Genomic DNA, 20,190 nt, shown 5'->3' with positions numbered 1-20,190 from the left:
AGTTTACAACTCATCTGCTTGAACCTACCTTTCACCTGTCAGTCAGTGTTTCTCAGCCAAGTGGTTTATGCGTGGTGTCTTACCTGACAGGGCTGCATTTGCAGAGCCTATGCTCCGTAAAATGGGTATTCAGCATATTTTAAGTAATACAGTCAACCTTACTATGACTTCTAGATGTATATAATGAAAACTGAACAAATATGTTGCTGTCTAATGTGCATTTCAGCAAAGCCTGTGAAGAAGAGGCAGAATTTTCTGCTGTACAAAGTATTTACAAAAGCATACAACTTCAAAAAACCAAACCAGTTTATTTTACTGCCCAAATTATTAAACACTAAACAAGACAAACTTGTAGTTTATACATTAGGAATGTGAGTTTTCACGTACAGTTAAGAAAACACTTCACTGTAAGAAGGCGAAATACTGCATCACTGGAATAGAACAGTGTCACGCAACAAACTGAAGAATGAGAAAGTGTGGCACATTCATTTAAACTCAGGCTCTCAGGTGAAAACAAACATCTATAGACAGATGCAGCTATTCCACAGACTGGTGAATATTAAGAAACATACACATCTAGTCTTAGAAGTAGAATTATACAAATACAAAAGGTAATATATTACACACCTATATACAGCACTGTAAGCCTCAAACATTGACAAAAGATATCAGACGTAATAATTAAGTTAGAAATTTCTAGAATCCTCACAGAAATCAGAGACCTCCTTAGAGAGAAGTGTAGCTAAAATAGCTATATATTTCTCTACCTGTCAAATCTGTCAGGTATTCAAGGCAATTCAAGGACATTTCACTCCCTTCAGAAAAGTCATTGCAGCTCTACAGCAAGTGGTTAGAGGCCATATGCTTTTTGCACAAATGTTACAGATTCTTACAACAAAAATAATTCTTCTCAGCTTCAACAGTTTTGAAAGTGTTGCTGCTCAAAGCCATCACTGGAAACAGTGCCCTTTGATGTAAAACAGTAAGGTCAGTTACAAACGTCAGCATTAAAACAACTTCTCTTATTATAATTTGAGATGTTTCACTCCTGCGTAACATTTTTCCTGCAGAATGGTGCAGCCATGTATGAAGTTTGGAGTGTATTCATCAGAACTACCCACTCCTGGGTAGACTGCAGTATGGGATGGCTTAATAGGTTTTCCTTACACTAATAGAAGACATCTATTTCTTCAATATACATTTTTCATTCATCAGCCTAAAGTGATCAGATAATGCTCAAAACCCAAGATCTTGACAATTTTAGAAATACTATGGAAGAATTAATATATCTGCTTCCTGCCCTACTTCCCCCGCCTCTGCCCCCCAATCCTGCACCGTGGATATTTGGACAACAAATAATTCTGCTCTCCCTCTCCCCTATCCTGCCTTTTTTTCTTTCCCCCCATTTTTAAGAAAAGAAAGAAGAGCAACTGAAAGTTTTATTACTCACATGAGGAAAGAAATTCTTTAGACTCAATCAGTATCAAGGTATGATGTCAGTTCACAAAACCCATGCTCATTGTGTAAGTTGCTCCAGAGACAAATACATATGCATTTATATAAAGCCACATATGTATAGAAACAGCAGCCTTTAGTACCAAAAACCTTTCCTTCTATCATTTTCTCAAAAAGGTATGAAACTTAATGTAATTTCAGTTGTACCAATATAAGCCTATGTCTTGGGTTCAAGCCAGAGCACAGTTAGAATAATTAGCTGGATAAAATAAAAGGATAAACTAACTTTACTTTAACACTGTTTGACTTATAATGTTTACAATACTGGTAGCTACGTTACATATGTATATTTTATGGCATTTTAGATCCTTTGAAATTCTAATTATTTATAGCTAAAGTGACTAAATCTTCCCAGTATAATAAACATCTTCTATACCAACATCCAGCTTGAAAGAGCATCTACTGCGGAAATAACAATCAATCAATCATGAACTAAATGAAACAAAACAAAACCAGTAGAATTACTTAAAAATTCTAGTCCCTTAACACTAACTCACAACTAATACCATCACAACAAACATTTGTCACTTGCAATTTATCTATTCTAGTTTATGTTTCAATTTAAATTACTGTAAAGTTTTCCAAAGTATTCTTAAATGCTACATTGCATGAGCAGATCAGGAGGCAGCTCTAAGTTCTGCAGGTTATTTCTTCATAACATCTAGAACAAATTTCAAGGATAGGAAAACATTTACATTCAAGTATCAGTAGTGCTAGCCAGTGTCTGCTATCAGCTGCCTAAAACCCTTCTACTGCTTGTGGTCATGCATGCTCCAGCAGCCATATGTATTAGTCAATCTGAAACAACTGTGCTGTCTAATGTGTACTGCAGAAAAACCTGTAAAAAAGAGGCAAAATTTTGTGCTGTACAAAGTATTTACAAAAATGTACAACTTTATTTCACTGGCCAAAGTATTATACACTAAACAGGACAAACTTGTAGTTTATACATTAGGAATGTGAGTTTTCATGTACAATTAAGAAAACACTTCACTGTAAAAAGGTGAAATACTCATTACTGGAATAGAACAGTGTCACACAACAAACTGAAGAATGAGAAAGTGTGGCACATTCATTTAAACTCAGGCTCTCGGGTGAAGACAAGTATGTATAGACAGATGCATCTATTCCACAGACTTTGGTAAATATTAAGAAACATACACATCTAGTCTGCAGTCTTAGAAGTAGACTTATACAACTTACTTGACCCTATCAACTATGTCTCCCCATCTCTTTTCATTAATTAACCAGCTTATTAATTGCTATACACCTGAATAACATTAGCTGCTTACAAGTTACCTGTGCTTCAGTTTAAGTCAAAAAGGGATAGCTAAACTTATCTCCAGGCAAACAGGAAAGCCTACCAGAATTTTAGTGTTTGTTTTGTTACAAGGTTCTTGACAATAAGTGATCACTAGGTGCAGAAACCTGGACAGTTGGGAATGACCGTGCCTTAGATCTTCACCCTATTTCTCCACTCGTAATAATATATTGCCTGTTTATCAGCTAATCACTGCTACTGGATTGGTTTTGTCAGCTATTGCTTCTCCAAATTTCTGCAAAAGAAGTTTTAATGTCCATTTTTAATTAAAATCTTAATGTTATAAAAGTTGGTATCAAACAAAGTCACCAAACTAACTGAAGGTTGAAGGTTAGGTAACTTTGAACAGGCTGCTGTTCTAGAATTTCGCACTAGAGAAATAATAGATATAAAAGACTAGGAATTACAGTGCTAGTTATATTTAGATTATAATGTCCCTTTGTGCTTGCAAATTACTGAAAGTATGCATCCTTTGGTAGTATTCTCAAGATAAGAAGTTCATGTTAAACACATTCACACTCCTGATTTGCTTGAGTCAGTGCAAAGGGCTCATACCTTATCTCCTATGTAACATTGTTACAGAAGCACATCTCTTCCCCATAAATAATAAAAATACTGATGACAGCGACTTTTCAGTGAGTAGTTTTGTGCCTGATATTTAAGAATCTGAAAGACAGACAGAGTCTGTCACACAACTTGTAAGTCTAAAGAGTGACTACTACAGCAGCTGACAAGAACTCCCATCCACAAATACTGCTGCTGTATGACTTTTGGCCCAGTTTCAAAAGACATATAGAAAAACCAAAATGCATCTGTAATTCAGACTCATATAGGCATAAAGAAGTATGAACATTGCAATGTGTACTAACTAACATTACAAAACCACCATACAGCAAACACTGAACTGATGCTTCTAGTTTTAACCTTACATGTAAGCACAGCTTTCTCATGACTAACATAAAAGAATGCTTGTTCTAACAAAGCCGTTCCAAGATTTCATGCCCATACTGCGAGACTCCTCTTATAAAGTAAAACAAGTACTTGCAGTTTTGCCTATGCCAAGTGGTAGTCAAAAAGTAGAGTCTGGGAAAGAGGCTCTACTTGTTCCCGTACTGTGCATTTGTAAAAAGCCACATATCTGGGTCAGTGGCTAAACAACCTATCAATGCTTGTTAAATTGGTGAAGCTGTAAACTTCACATGAAGCTGTAAGCAATCAGGTGTATAAATACAGCAAGTCAAAGAGGAACTTCCCAAGCTATTAGAAGTTGATGCAAAATAATTACAACTGTTGTCTATTTACTGTTACTATCAAACGTGAGCCAAATAAGAATTTATGGGCTTGAGGTTTACAAAAGTAATGTATAACATATCAAGGAGCTTAATGTACCAATGTACCAATATCAGCATAAACCCTCAATATTTTATTTTTCATACTTGCCAATTTAATATCAATCTGTTGACAAAGTTATGCTAATACTAGGAGGTCGCTGCTGATTAGGTTGTTTGCTTAAAATTGGAAGATCTGTTCTTTCTGTTCCATATATCAGTTTTTCTTCCTGAAGACTGCAAGCTGAAAACCTGTTTGCCTCTGTACCGGATATACCACCACGATTATTTGGAACTGTGACACCACTGACCTGTTCAAAGGATTTACTAAACACAGTAGTGGTCGTTCTGGCCAGACCATGGCTGCCTGGCTTAGGCAGGGACTGGCTAGTTGTCAGTGTTAGTCTCTTCAGAGAGACAAGCTCTAGATTCTCACTCATGGCTCTCTGAGTTTGTTTTCGTGACAAGTGTTCTCTGCAGGTTTCTCCTTCTTTTTCTTTTCCTCCAGCTTTGGTTCCTCCAGACCTTCGTTGGCTCTTCCCTAAAAGGTTCTTACTGCTCATGTTGCTGCTGTTAGATAGGGCAGACTGACTTGTACTAGAGGTAGCCCTAGAGTAAAAACCTTCATCAGTTTCAGATACTTCTATCAGTTCTTCTTGAATTGCTAAATCAGTATTACCTGCATGGTAGAAAAAGAAATAAAGAATTAGCAATTTCCTTTCTCACATTTATTGATTTTATGTATTGCTAGATTTTGATATTTACAAGCATGAAGCCATACAGCAACAGAACAGAGAACAGAAGACAAAACACTTACCTATTCCATTACATTTTGGAATTAAGGGTCATTAGGATACAAAGTTACAGCAAATAATGCTGCATTAACTAGATCAAAAAGCATGCCCACAATCTCATTTTGCAGTAATTTTGGGGAAAAAAAAAAAATGCAGTCTTGTTAATTCATGCAGATTAGAAATTTACAGATTAGAAGGTACCACACAGAACAAAAAAAGCGTAAATCTTATTTTGAGCGAGTGCTCCAATACATGATTTTGCAAAGCTCATTAATTATAAAGGTATGTGATCAATGCCCCAGGACACCCAATACGGCACCTGCACGTTTAGCAACCCAAGAATGCCTTAGGACTGAAAGGTCACCTTCTGCATCACAGGTCTGGTGGTATGAGAAGGAAACTCAAGCACAACATGAGATCTCCAGTATACTGTGAAAGGTGGAATTTGGAAAATCTGAGGTACACAGCGAGATACCTTTCACATCCATTTTGATGGATTCTTCATACCATTGATCACCAGATTTTGTAAACCCAATAAATATGCTTAATAAACTCAAAGGTATGTTGAGTCTCACAGTGTATTTTCTGCAGATTAAATAAATCTACTTATGTCATCATTGTCTGTGGCACAGACGAAGCTGTGTGCAACACATGCATTTGTGTTATTACACATGCAAATATATTAACTGCATACTTTAATTCTCCAAACATGCAGCAGTGATCCTTTCAATCAACAGTGGTACCTTAGAGTGCAGCTACAAGTGCTCTGCTAAAACTGCACTCTGCCAGATGAGTTTATTCCATCCTCCATCATTTTTCTTACAGATTTTTGCCTCCTGATTTCTGGCATGCCTTTGCTGTCAGTTCTAGGATCTGTAGCTGTTTCCTGTACTCCCTGTAAATGCTGAACATCATTCTCTGCTAGTGCTCTGCTTTTTTCCCCATTCCCGGTCCTCTCTCCAGCCACACTTGTGACACTAATCTCAGGTATGATAAAGTTGCCCAATTCAGTAGCATCATTACCATTCTCTGGTTGTTCTAGAATTAAAGATGGATAAGAAAAAAAAAAAACACAACAAAAGATGTCTGAAACAAAACATGAAACAAAAGCCAATAGATACAGATGACTAAAGCATTATAAATTAAAGCAGATGTTCACATATTAACCTCTTGTTAATTAGCAAAATTAGTGAGTATGGAATTTTGCTTTATTTCTAAATTGCAGGCTTCAATCTTCCAATTACTGGCTTGCATCCACATACTGGAAAGTTCCATGCTTGATCTTTCAAAATTGAAATTTCTGAGGATCACGAAACAAACATTCAGAGATTATCAGAAATCAAAGAACTCTCCATAATTCACTTTTATGACTATGTTCTCTGTATCACCATGCTAAAATTAAACTTATTTTTACAATGAAATGGCATATCAACTTCATGTGTTATCATGAAGACTGGAATTTCTACACATACAATATCATAAAGCTGCACAGTGGTCAACTAACAGTGAAACAACTAAGCCAACACAAGCACCCTTTGACTTCCATTTTGTTTCTTCATTTCAAAAAAAGATTTTCAACCAGAAAGATATTTACAAGTAGGAAAATTCTCCAGTTACTAAAATCAACTTATTCAGATAAAAATCTATGGATTTTTACTGCACTTTTTGCCACCTACTAATGAAATAACATAAATGTTGATCTACTCAGCCTTTTTAAGCTTCTTATATGAGCTTACAACTAAATTAGTTTGCAATACACTTATTTGTGTCACACAAAGTCAGTTACTAAGTACAGTTGAGAAAACAGGGATTAAGCTGCAGGGAGGGAAAGCACTACAACTTTCTGCAGCACTGGGGGAAAAAACCTAAAAAAGAAATCAAGGCAAAACCCAATGCAGCTTAGTTCCAGGATTACTTCTCATCTGGATAAGTCATCAACAGCAGATATACACGTGCTCAGCCTGGCCAAAAAATTATTCAAGGCAGTCAAAGATTCCGGCAGACATAGCCAAAAATCCCCAAACAAACAGGAAACTCAGCTGCTACCCAAAGTGTGAGAATGATGGTTATGTGTAAGCACAAGAGATTTAATAATGATATTTAATGATAAGAATGCAATAGTTCCTACAAGTTCCTGGTAAAACAAATCCCATCTTAGAGATGCCTGTCTACATTAGATGAAGATAGGTTTGAGAAGGATGAACTCTTGAGAGGAAAAAAGTGAAAATAAAAATGGGAGTTGAAACTGTATGGAAATTCCAAGTATATGCAAGTAACAAGTTACAATCCTAGTGACCTGTCAGCTCCACAGTGTTTGAAGTATTCTCAGTATCTGAAGGCCTTTTAAAAGTATTCAGAATTGCTTTATCAGCACTAGTTCTACAACCACAAAACTGCATTTAGATGACCTGGAGAAGAGAAAAAGAGAAGCTGTCAGTTACAGATAGTCACGGCACATCCTCCATGAAGATGTATACCAGGGAAATACAAGTGAAGAGAAGCAAAAAACTACACTATGTGCTATATAGTTATATATTCTATTTGTGTTATATACATATACTATATACAAACACTATGGCCACAAACTTGACAAGACTACAAATGCACTAAAAGCATAGCTCAGAATAAAGCTCAACTGAATCCCTGCTTTATTCGTAACACAGCTCTTTCAGACCTGAGGATTAATTAAGGGCCGCCCAGACTTTACTGCCAGTTTGCTACTGCACGTAACAGAATCTGGCAGTGCAGACATTGAACTGACAGTATGAAGTCCAAAACCAGAGGAATTTATGAGGAGATGTTTTTTCACAGCAGCAGCTGTAATGCTTTTTTAGCTGGAGGGGATTCTCTCTTCCTCCTGTCCCCACACTGAGGACTCTTGTGCAGGCACAGTGTACTTCTAGGTCAAGAGGGCTACAGCACTGGGCTTTTCACTAGCATTTGTGCTGTCTGCACTTATCACAACAATGAAGTAAGTCTCAGAGCTAGAAGGTTATTCTGGCAGGGATGGACATCACTGTCTCCTGGTGTAAGAGCTATCCCTGATCTTACCTGCAAATGCTAAGTATCATGATTATTTCTAACTAGTCAACTACTAATGAAAGTATCTGTTTAACAAGTTGTACTATCCAAAGGAAACAGCATTGATAATTACTGCTTTTAGCCACTAACTTCCTGATATTTGGCAGGAAACTTAAGTTAACACTGTTTCCAAGTGTAACTCCTAACAGCACTTCCTGCAGAAGTCTTCTATCATCAGTAACAAAGGTAACAACCAAGCACCATGAGCTGCAATAGTAATAATAATAATAAAAAAAATTAATAATTACAATAATGATAATACCACCATCATCAAATATAGCCTTTTGTCTAAAAACACAGGAGCAGAAAGGTTAGTGAGGAGAGATCATCAACGGTCTCATTAGCCTCATTGGTCTAATTTTACTGGAGTGAGGTACCTGTGACTTTCCTATGGCAATCTTCAAACTCCTTCCTGCTACCCCATCAGTGCAGCTACAGGCACCTTATTTCAGCAGAACTGATCCACTGGTTTCCATATGCACAAGTTGATTCTGCTAGAAACTTCATTTAGAGCCAGGACACCAGAGAGCGCAGAGGGCAGAACAGAGCTTACTGTCAGTCCCTTCCCCACCAAGGGCAGAAAAGCACTAATTAACAGCATCCAGCTCCAAAGAAAGGAGACTGAGTGCACAGCAGAAATCAGAGGAACAGAGGAATAATTCTTTTGTTAGAGATTTTTGTACAACAGCACTACTTATTGTTGTTTGGTGGTGTGCATTTCTAAATGTAATATCCTACTGTGTTATCAGCACTTCACCCATCATTGATGCAGTCCCACAGCTGTATAACCATTACCGCAATGAACTGGGGAAAAAAGCCAAATAACTTAAGAGTTTTTAACCTAAGAGTTTTACTCAGCATAATTATGCCTAATCTTTTAGTTAAGTGCTATTAACTACTTCTAATGAAAGGGAATATACCTTTCTCTGAGTTTAACACTGAGCTACAGGAAGAAATTAATGAAAAAATGGGATACTGGGTATCTCAACTCCTATCAACACTGTCTACCATAGCATCTACAGTCTTGTGGCAGGGACAAGACTACACAATCCATGTCCTTCATAGTAGCATCCCCACCTTATTTCAAAACTTTTAAGAACACCTGAAACAAACCTTCAGCTTCATAGTGCTTGGTTTTGAAGATAATACTGCTTCAAATTGGACGACTCTGGGGGTCTATCTTTGAGAAAGAGATATTAATAGCTAGTGCACAAGGCAATGTAGCAAAAGAGAAAATGAAAAACACTGCTAAATAGTGTAGACAAAACTGAATAATTATGTTAGTTTGAAAGTTAATATAAATATGCCCATAGCAGTTGACTGAAAATGCATTTGGAGTCACATTTCTGAATGCTTCAAGTGATACAACCAACCTTGACAAATACATTTCATGATTACTAGCTGCTAAGAATTAATTTAAAAGATATTTCAATCATACTCCACTTTATCATTACAGTTGCCTACGTCATTTACTTCAGATTGCACAGGCAACTTGTCCATTTGGATTGTAATTCAATTTTAACCACCACAAGCTCAAGCTGCATTTCCTGCACAACAATGTTAGCATTTTAATTATTCACAAAAGCATCAAGCTTATATCCCCAAATTAACATTCATTCCAGATTCCTAAAAGTTATAACTATTTCAGGAATTAATACTGTTTCAAAAAAGTAAGAAAATTCTCTCCACAGAGATTCGAAGACTAATGTTTCTAAACCTTGTATACTACATGAAAGTCAATTTCTGCAATGGGGAAAAAAATTAACAATCTTGCCCTTCTTCTCTAGTTGATGTCTGGTTTTGTGTTATGTATATTACCAACGTCTGCTTAGCTCTTCTTACTCAGTCTGTTACATCAGAATATTTCTCTCACATGCATTACCTCTACACACAGGAGTTTTTCCCAAGCAACGCTTCCATAGGGCAGTTTGGCAGATTTTACATTAGTAAGGAAAGCATTGCTAGTGCTTGCTTTGTTTTTTTTCCTAGCTTCCATAAATAACTATTCATTTAGGTGTTTATGTCCCTCACACACTGTATGATTCTTCTGGTTCTCCTCTATTTGTGAACAGAAATGGAGATGCCACTCAAGGCTTGTTTTTAAAACATGAACACTACAAAAAACTAATGCTAGATAAAGGAGCTAACGCTCCTCTTTTTTAAGCTTTATGATTGATAGGCAATCCAATTCAATAGCACTAAATAACTGGTTGTAAGAGGTGGCTAGTGTCAACTGACTCTATAAATACTATCCATTTGTGATTAGGTGAATCCATTTTGCAAGTGACCTTCACTTTTAGTACCTCTAGAGTACCTACCTTGGAAGTCCAAATTCACAATACTTATTTGATTTTAAAAAAAGTCCTAAGTAACAGCTCTAATGAACATATTAAAGGGTTGAGTATTACAACAATATTAAATGTTAAGTCGACCTTTTTTCAAAACTGACTTCAATCTAGAGTTCTAGCAAAGGCTAGCAAGATCTAACGTCTGAAAACTTTCATAGTAAACTGAATCTTTTAAAAGATAAAAAAAATAAAGCCCGTGCTTTACAGCCAATCACATTTGCAGCTGACATTACTTGTTTTACACAAATAGCTAGTGATTGAAAGTTGCTGCACTTGCTTCCCCAAGAGATACTTTGCTTCATCAGGTCTTCTGGTCCACATAATGTACAAGATCAAACTACCTCTCAGCTGTCTCCTCTAGCTTCCTAATCCATTTTTACAACTCATTTTTATTATACTGAAGAACAAAAATAAAATACATTTTTCCCATTACACCGTGGGAGAGAGGATAATGGTCAGGAGGTATAGAGTTTGTCATCAGATTTCTACCAATTCCAGTATTTATTTTAATTAAACAAGCATCTGTAAGCACAAGCCTTGTTACTCTTTCTGCATGCTGACTGTGAAGATCCATTCTCTATCTTTCTTTCATCAGGCATTGTGGGGCACTGAATTATGTTATTAGGAATTCTGAAATCAGGAGACCATCCACTCTGACTTTTGAAAAGGCTTTTCAAGTCACAAACAACAATTTTGTGAGTACTTTATAATGAAAATTTTGAGGAGATTAGCTAAAGTGGTATATGCATGGAACATTTACCATTTAAAACAAAGCAATCGGACAGTTAGTCAAAGATACCATAGACTCAGTTTTGGCCTTTAAACTAGCCTAAAGTTTACAACTACTCCCACACCCTGCTATACAAATTCCCCTCCACCACCACCCTACACCAGGTAATTTTCTTATTCTTCATTAAATGCTGTACCATCGAGGCAAATCCAAAGTTTTCCCAATAACCCAAACAAAATGTTGACGAGCTTTTTTTTTTTTTTAAACAAGTCCTTAATCTTTCAACCCTCATTCCTAAACACTGACTATTCCTCACTTGGGTCATACTACCTAGATTATCACCATTTCTCTCAAATTGTCCTGTTGTACGAGACTCCCATAAAACACAGCATTGCACCCCATTTCTGAGTCCTACTATTATTCTCATTTCCCTTTCACCTTACTGTTATCTGCTGCAGGGCACACTTGTCCCACACATTTTTCCTTGAACTTCATCAAGCATCACCCCCTGCAAGAAGGCAATAATTGTAAAAACTTCTAGATTACTGCATTTGCTGAAAAATTTGCATTCTTGGAAGAATGGTTCCAATACTGATTCTCTAACATTTTTATTTCATTTTTTCTGTAAATGAAAAGACAAAGGGAATGTTTATTTTAATACACTTTTAATTCCTCTGAATGAACTAGCACTCAGTATCCTTAATCCATGTTCCCCTTCACCACCTCATTTGAACAAGCATCAGAACCACTCAAAAATAATAGCTGACAAAATTGCCAAACTTCAGAGGGCATTTGTCCATTTAAAAGCTGAGCTATCATACAGTTTTCTTGCACCTGGTCAACAATCCCTGCTTAACAACTGTAAGCCTGAAGAAAGGAAAATAAATAATAAAGACTAAAATGGTCCATGGGAGTCTTGGGATTTCCGTAATGACTTGCTGTTGGACCTCACTCAAGTTAAAAGACACTAATGTTTTGCTCCTCAGCTCTGTCCAACAGTTTTAAGCAGTTTTTAATCAATTGAAAAGAAGTTTGGTTATTTTACCTTTCTTTGCCCTTCACCCCTCTGGCAGCTTACTGTTGGTACTACTACCACCAATGTGTACCAGTACTGCTCAGAAAACTCTATCATTATTTTAAAGTCATCTTCTACCAGCATATTTGTAAGTAATTTCCTCAATACTTACATGAATTACTTCTCAGTCATTTATGACAAGTAACTTGGCAACACTTCTCTAACCAAACTGTCCACATACTACAAAAGCTCATACAGTGCACAAAATACAGAAATGTTAATGATACTACTTCAGAATCTTTATTGAACCTACTCAAGGAGCATTCTTATCTACACTCACTCACTTAGCCTGTCGTCAGAATTACAAGGCCAGCAGAAGCAGCTGTTGCCAATTTCGATCTCTGATCCAGTGGCTCCTCCCTCATCTGAAGATGGTAGAAGTGGAATCTAATGTTTCTCCTTTTGCAGTACATTCAGCACCATTTTTTATACTTCTCAGCCCAGATCTGTGTTCTACTTCGTGGAAGACCTTATATTAGTTTGCCCAAATGTGCTCGTTTTGGCTGGGAGTTAATTTTCTTCATAGTAGCTAGTATGGGGCTCTGTTTTGGATTTGTGCTGGAAACAGTGTTGATAACACAGGGATGTTTTCGTTACTGCTGAGCAGTGCTTACACAGAGCCAAGGCCTTTTCTGCTCCTCACCCCACCCCACTGCGAGGAGGCTGGGGGGGCACAAGGAGTTGGGAGGGGACACAGCCGGGACAGCTGACCCCAACTGACCAAAGGGGTATTCCATACCATATGGTGTCACGCTCAGCACAAAGCTGGGGAAAAAAGAAAGGGGGGGATGTTTGGAGTGATGGTGTTTGTCTCCCCAAGTAACCATTACACGTGATGGAGCCCTGCTTTCCTGGAGATGGCTGAACACCTGCCTGCCGATGGGAAGTGGTGAATGAATTTCTTGTTTTGCTTTGCTTGTGTGCACGGCTTTTGCTTTATCTAATTAATTGTCCGTACCTCAACCCATGAATTTTCCCACTTTTACCCTTCTGATCCTCTCCCCCATCCCGCTGTGGGAGGAGTGAGCGAGTGGCTGTGTGGTGCTTAGTTGCTGGCTGGGGTTAAACCACAAGACCCAAACATAATGATTCATCCCTCTACCCTTAAATACTATCTTTATTTAAATAATTTAAGACAGATGAGGTCCTGTGGTAAAGCTGTTAAATGTTTGCTTTGCTTCAGGTTACTATAGACTACTTTTCAGAAGAAAACCAGGACATCAGCCTCTTTAAAGACTCAATAATTTTGTACAGCTCCCTTTAACAAAAAGGGGTTTTGTGTGGGTTTGGTGGGTTTTGGTTTTTTGGGGGTTGTTTTTTTTTAAAAAACATGATTAAGGAAATAAAGAATACACTTCATCTGAACTGCATTAAGATTCCTGTTCACTAGTCAAGAAAAAAACCTCCAAACTGCTGCTTGCTTACTAGCAATGAAGATGTGCAATAACAAAATTCTCAATATTATTTTAAACATCTGTAGGAAGTTAAGAATTCATTGCAAAATGTGTTTCTTACCATGCCTTTTCCATCTATGCCCTCGGATAGACATGCTAGTCACAGCATTTCTTGATATCCTGGATGAAGTAGGTGTAATTTCAACCTGAATGCATCTTGTACCTTCTTTGCTAGATTTCATGGCACCCTGAGGCAGTGAAGCTTTTATTGCATTAGCAACCTAGAACACAAAAGATGCAGTTAATTTCTTAACATGAAGATCCAAATTTTAGAAGAATTCTGTCAGGGGATTCTTATTACTCCAAGAAGAATACTGTGTACAATTCCAGTTTAAGATCAAAAAAACACACTAACTTTTTGCACAGGTTATAAGGGAATGCTGGTTAAAATTAGCTCTGGGAACCAATACTTGTCACTTTTTAAAACAAAGTTTCCAGTTTAAAGATGTGGCTATTACTTCAGAGTGCTTCTGCACTATCATCTAAGCTTTCAAGACTTAGAAATGTTCTACTGAAAATAGCTTGTTCACTAGGGAAGATGACAAAGTAACTAAGTACATTGAAAACACTTGTGGGTGTGTGTGCATACTTACAGATGTAACTATTCACATGATCACAGCCACATAGACATTCTGGGATTTAGGTTCCTGGTGTGATGTTGCATAATGTGTGTTCACAAGACGGATTTCCTAGACTAAAAATTCTATTCAAAAAATGTTGAAATACAACACCTACCAGCAGAGGTTCTGGATACAGTTCCAGCTGTGCTCTATACAAAATGTCATCCATAGCTTTACGAGCCAGGTCCCATTCTCCATTATAACTACAAAGGTAAATATATACATAATAATAAACATCTATATCAACAGATGAACCTTCTTGGTCACATAACCTTCAGAGGTTTAGTGTTCCTTAAGAGCTCAATTTAGAGGAGTTGATCTACTTGTGTTCATTAGCAGTAAGCCTGCTATTTAGAGAACTTGTTCTGAAGTAGCACCTACGGAGACAAAGTTTTATTTTCATTGGCCACCCTGAGCAGTTTAAAAATGACATAATTAGTTATTGATCAGCTAGTCATGAAATATTCTGAAATTCAAACAGGATTATTTTAATATTACTCCACCTTTTTAGTATTCCTGTGTTGCTAGTCTGTAATTATTTCAGTTAATAAGAGCTTCACACATTAACATGACTGTCAAAGGGTAGATGACATCAGCATTTTAGAGAAAAAATAAGACCTTTTTTCCTTAACTAGACTGATGTCAAAACTAAGCATGCAAAAATGTGGACAGCAGATAACAGTTGGAAAAGATTTTTTTAAGAGATATTTTCACATCAGCAGTTATACCTATTAAATGCTGTTCTAGCCCTCTTTCCCCAATATGACATAGGTAACTTCAGCCAACTAGTTGGAGAGCTATGTTCTCTTCCTGAGGACCTTATTGCTAGACACAGCATCTGTCCACTAGAAAATAAAACATTTCAAAGGTAGCATGCCTAAATGAGTGTAGAAAGTAAGCTGACATTTCTTTATTTTGTAAGCGTACAAAAAAAACCCCACACAACTTACAAGGCATAATAAATCCCTGTTAGCATTTGCACCATGAATTCAGATGAAACTGGAATCCTACTGTTGACTCCCTTGTACTTTCTCACTTGTTGGCGAGGATATCCACAGACACAAATTCTAAAGAAATCATGCATTTGTCATTAGCAAATAATGTAGAACCACCTTTGTATAGAATACTACACAGCAAGGTGTTTAGTATGCATTTTAATTACAATAGACCCACAGGAAGGCATCCATCAACAACCCTGTGCTGAAGCAGACTATTTCTTGTTATGAAAGAAGGGTATGCCCTCTACTGGCAGTGTTCAAATGCTTCAAAACAGAGACATCCTAGACACTCCCGTTACATTTATACTATAGTGGAACATGGAAGAAAACTGCCAGTAAAAGCCATTCTAAACCCACACATTTGCTGCAGAACGGACAAAAAAAAATAAGTTAATGGTATTTAAGGAAATAAAGCAGCATAGCAACTACTAATATTACAGACAGAAACATAAGCGTCATTGCATATAATATGGAAGCTGCACACAAGTTTTCAAACAAAGAAACCAGAAGCATCACATTTGTAAAATTATTCTAAAATCCAGTAAAAGTCAGCTTTAGAATTTAATTCTGAACTAAATTACACATCAGGTTCTGTAGTCAAAATATTTTGGAAATCAAAGATAAATGCTAGTTAAATATTTAGTTCACTGGCTATTACTGGACTTCTGGAATGATCTTTAATGACATTAATCAAAATATTTCCTTCTCCAAACCATAGACTAGAAGGTTTAGTCTCAGAAAGCTTCAGTTCTTCAGCTTCAATACCAGAGAGACTGTAAAACTCCTCTTAAATATATTTTTTCCAGAAAAAAAATATTGAATTAAGATTGTATTGTAGTACCTTTCAAATTACATCTGTAATAAAGATTTCAGGAGCTTTTTTTTATTACTGCTAACTTTGCCACTAACCTACTGCACTTTTTTCCTCTCCTCCTCTATCCTGCAGCTCATCTTCTACTTTGGGTACTTAAAAAACAAAAGAAACCCCAAACAAAAACAACCCACAAAACCCACCACCCCCACCCCCCCACACACAAAAAGCAGACAGCGCCCCCAAGATCTCTATGGCTCAGCAACCCTCCTAGTATGTACTTTGTACCTAGTGTGATCTAAATTTGACTCTTCATGCTGATATCACAGTATCTCCAAATAAAAACAACAACAACAAAGATTTTAAACACTTCATTAGGAAAGACAGGAAGCCACACTAGTGAGAACATGCAAGGAAACGAAAACATCATGAGATGTTTATAAAGGAAAAATCATTGAATGGTTTGGGTCAGCAGGTACCTTTAAAGATCATCAATTTCCACACACCAACCCCCACCACGGGCCAGGACATCTTCCACTAGACCAGGTTGTTCAAAGCCCTGTCCAACCTGACCTTGAACACTTCCAGTGATGGGGCATCCACAACCTCACTGGGCAACCTGGTCCAGTGCCTCACCACTCTCACCGTAAAAAATTTCTTCCTTATGTCCAATCTAAGTTGACCCTCGTTCAGTTTAAAACTGTTGTCCCTTGTCCTGTCACTACAGGTCCTGGTAAAAAGCCTCTCTCATCTTTCTTATAAGCCTCCCTTATATATATTGAAGGGCTGCAATAAGGTCTTCCTGGAGTCTTCTGTTCTCCAGGCTGAACAACCCCAACCCTCAGCCTTTCTTCATTGGAGAGGTGTTCCAACCCTCTGATGATTTTTGTGGCCCTCCTCTGGACCCAAAGGTCCACAAAACAGGTCTATGTCTTTCTTTTACTGGGAACCCCAGAGCTGAATGCAGTACTCCAGGTGGGGTCTCACGAGAGCTGAGGAGAAGGGGAGAATCACCTCCCTCAATCTGCTGGCTACACTTCTTTTTATGCAGTCTAAGATACGATTGGCTTTCTGGGCTACAAGTGCATATTGCACCATATCCCCAGTCCCTTCTCCACAGTGCTGCCCTCAATCCGTTCATCCCTCAGGCTGTACTGATACTGGGGATTGCCCCAACACAGGTGCAGGGCCTTGCACTTGGCCTTGTCAAACTTCATGAGGTTAAGATACCTATGGGTATAGAATACCTACCCTCTATGCACTCATCTGATATTGAAGGTAATTCCATAAACCCTAGGCTTATGCTGACACTTTATAGAGTTGGTCAACTGCTGCTCTGAGCATCAGTATTTAGCCATAATTCTGGTCTGACACATGTTCCCTTGAATCCCTAAAATGCTGTCAGGGTGACATTTTCAGTAAGCAGAGAAATATGGATGCCAAAACCAGTAGGGAATGAAGAACTAAGATAAAAGTAAAATTGTGTAGTATCAAATAATGCAAGTATCCAAACAGTCAACATTTTGAAGTAGAAGGACTTGCTTGCATCTATGGTAATTTGCTTGGGTTTTTTTGGAGGCTTTTAAAAAATTATTTATCCCAAATACAATCAAAACCTAATCAAACAGAATAAGCAACATCAGTCTCCTGTCCACAATCCTTAGTTTTTAAATATTTTCCACCTTAAATTTTAGACCAGCATATCTAACAAAGATCTTGTAAAGACTCTTGTAAATATTGCCAAGTGCTCCAATGCTCTCCCACCTCCTCCAAAGAGGAGAGGATCTTACAGGCATCCATTACCATGTTTTGTTTGTGTGAGGAACCTGGAAACTCTGACTAGTAGAAAGTTGGTGTAGTTGACTTCTAGGTCTCTCTTGGGTTTCCTGAGTTAACAAGAACATTCTAATTTTTTCCTTAACCCAAAGTCCACTTTCAGAAATCTAGAGATAGACATGTTTACTACCAGTTCTTCCTCTTTGAAAAAGAAATGGATCAAAAATAGACATTGTAATTAAAGCTGAGGTGGGTTGGGGGGGGGTTGTTTTTTGAAGTAAAAGCAGATTTTGGAAATAGCCAAAGTATCTGTTAGAGTGGATGTATTTCTAGTTTCAAGATCTTCTATAATTTCAAGAAGTTTCAACTTGCACAGCATCCAAATATATTTAGTAAGCTTGCAGTGCAAAATGTACCAAGATTTTAGAAGACGTTCCTGATTTCATTTGGTTAACACACCTACAACTACTTTGATTAAAAACAAACAGTTCCCTCGATGGGACTTCTCCACTTAACAGCACTGCATATGAGCCAGGTCATTGCTTCCCCATTTTGAGATCTCAACCCAAAGTTATGTAAGAGATACTTTAAAAGCAAATAATGCAGCTGTAAAAACTTATGAAAAAACAAGTCAAGTTTACAAGCAGCTTTTGCAACCTGAATTTTTTTTTTCCTTTTAAATTTCAAACCAATTGCATTTCAAGTTGAAAATGCCACTTAAAGTGTAGTCAACCTACAGAAATTACCTTGAAGAAATTTGACACAATGACTGAAGAGAAACTGCAGGCATGTAGCTTAAGGCAGCATTGTAACAGAGCAGAAGGAAAGTCAGCACTTCAAACCTGGGATTTACAAGAAACATTAGAATTACATTACCAATTTTATTTTTTAACAGAAAACAAGTTTACACAGAAATTCGTAAGAGTTATTTGAACAGATCTGGTATTTCGTTTCAATAAAATTGACAATTGAGTAGTTTGGTTCTGTAAGCTTTTCCTCTTCATGTAGTAATATACACTGCTAATCTTTCTGCATCTACATTTACATGTGTTTAAAAACACAAAAACCCACCACAAAACACAGCATACACCTATCTACCTTCAGTCTATAACTATATTACAAATTATAAGTTAAGATTCATTAGTGATTCTCAAGCAAAATCCTATTACACAATTTCACCTGTTCTGTGCTGTTAACATCTCCCTCTGAGGATGAGGTCCACTGTATACAACCCTGGACAAACCATGCTGCGATAAAGCTCCTTCAGTGAGAACCATGGAGCCAATGCTGGAAGGCTAAAGGAAAAAGGGTCATTCAAAACATGTCTGCCTGAAGTCTTACTACAACACAAGTGAAAATACACAACAATCAGCATCACCATATTTGTACATAAATTTTCAACAGATTTAAGGTTATCTGACTGCTTAGTTGTCTTAGACTTGGGAAGTTATTTTTACACCAGATAAGGTACATGGCTTCAGAACAAGGAAAAAAAAAAAAAAAAGACACAGTTGGTGCATGGATATTATGGAGTTATGACTATTCAGTCCTGAAGAGGCCTCAGAGACCAGTTAGTACTCAGAAGACCGAGAAATACGTTCCTATGCCATCATGCAACACGTTAAAGCTACTTCTCACTTTTATTCTTAACAAACAGGTCTCCAAAGCATACTGCCTTTCTTGATCAGTAAGAACTTTATGTTGTAGATGTCACTTACTTCATGATAGACTGAAGGTTTGGACAAAGATGGAATCGTGAAACTCAGCACTTTGCTATGTCCCTCTTCGTCAACTATCTCCTGAAAAAGACAGAAGATACCAATGGTTACACTGTACTACAGAAACTAGACATTCAAAAATGTTAAATGCTAGGTGGGGGTGAATGGTTAAAGAAAGCCAACAAATTATTATGGGGACAGGTAGGGATACTATAACAATCCGAGCTACGAGCTAGAAATTATCTCTGTATTTGCTTCCTATCACAGTGCATTTGCTTTGTTTCTGAAAACTATTCAAATGATTTCACAAAGGGCACATGCATTTACATATATAGTCCACCTTAAAAACACTAACTGGAAATCTCAGTATGCTTAAACAGTGTTGTCTTTAATTATACACTATTTGCTAATTGTAAAGGTTAATGCTCAATAATTCTGTTCTGAAAACTATTTACCCATCAAGTAATGATGCTACAAGTAATTTGTTTTGGAAATATTATAGCTCTAGAATGACTGCAGCCTCATATGATTTGATAGTAGCAGACATCATAGTATTTGCAAAGGGCCAAGTTTGATAATTCCATACTTATAGAGTTAAAAGAAGCATGGATGCAAAGCTTT

General features: G+C 37.2%; 1 protein-coding gene across 5 annotated transcripts in view; it reads right to left on the bottom strand.

The window, feature by feature from the left end:
• Window positions 1–288: 288 nt before the first annotated feature.
• HYCC1 (hyccin PI4KA lipid kinase complex subunit 1) overlaps window positions 289–20,190 on the bottom strand; it is a 49,804-nt gene continuing 29,902 nt past the window's right edge. For 2 of the 5 annotated variants that reach the window (XM_069773430.1, XM_069773428.1), the window contains exons 6-13: window positions 19,570–19,650; window positions 19,031–19,146; window positions 18,598–18,693; window positions 15,217–15,333; window positions 14,995–15,111; window positions 14,382–14,469; window positions 13,708–13,867; window positions 289–4,843 (exon numbers count right to left, since the gene is read on the bottom strand). In XM_069773430.1, the coding sequence (XP_069629531.1) occupies window positions 4,287–4,843; window positions 13,708–13,867; window positions 14,382–14,469; window positions 14,995–15,111; window positions 15,217–15,333; window positions 18,598–18,693; window positions 19,031–19,146; window positions 19,570–19,650 (1,332 nt within the window). In that variant the 3' untranslated portion in view covers window positions 289–4,286. Of the gene's footprint in view, window positions 4,844–5,701; window positions 5,997–13,707; window positions 13,868–14,381; window positions 14,470–14,994; window positions 15,112–15,216; window positions 15,334–18,597; window positions 18,694–19,030; window positions 19,147–19,569; window positions 19,651–20,190 lie in introns of all 5 variants that reach the window. The other 3 variants (XM_069773445.1, XM_069773439.1, XM_069773454.1) reach the window with 2 other exon arrangements.

The sequence above is a fragment of the Haliaeetus albicilla genome, chromosome 2 (genome assembly GCF_947461875.1).
Source record: "Haliaeetus albicilla chromosome 2, bHalAlb1.1, whole genome shotgun sequence".
Taxonomy (NCBI): Eukaryota; Metazoa; Chordata; class Aves; order Accipitriformes; family Accipitridae; genus Haliaeetus; species Haliaeetus albicilla.
This window is presented reverse-complemented; position numbering and strand designations above follow the sequence as displayed.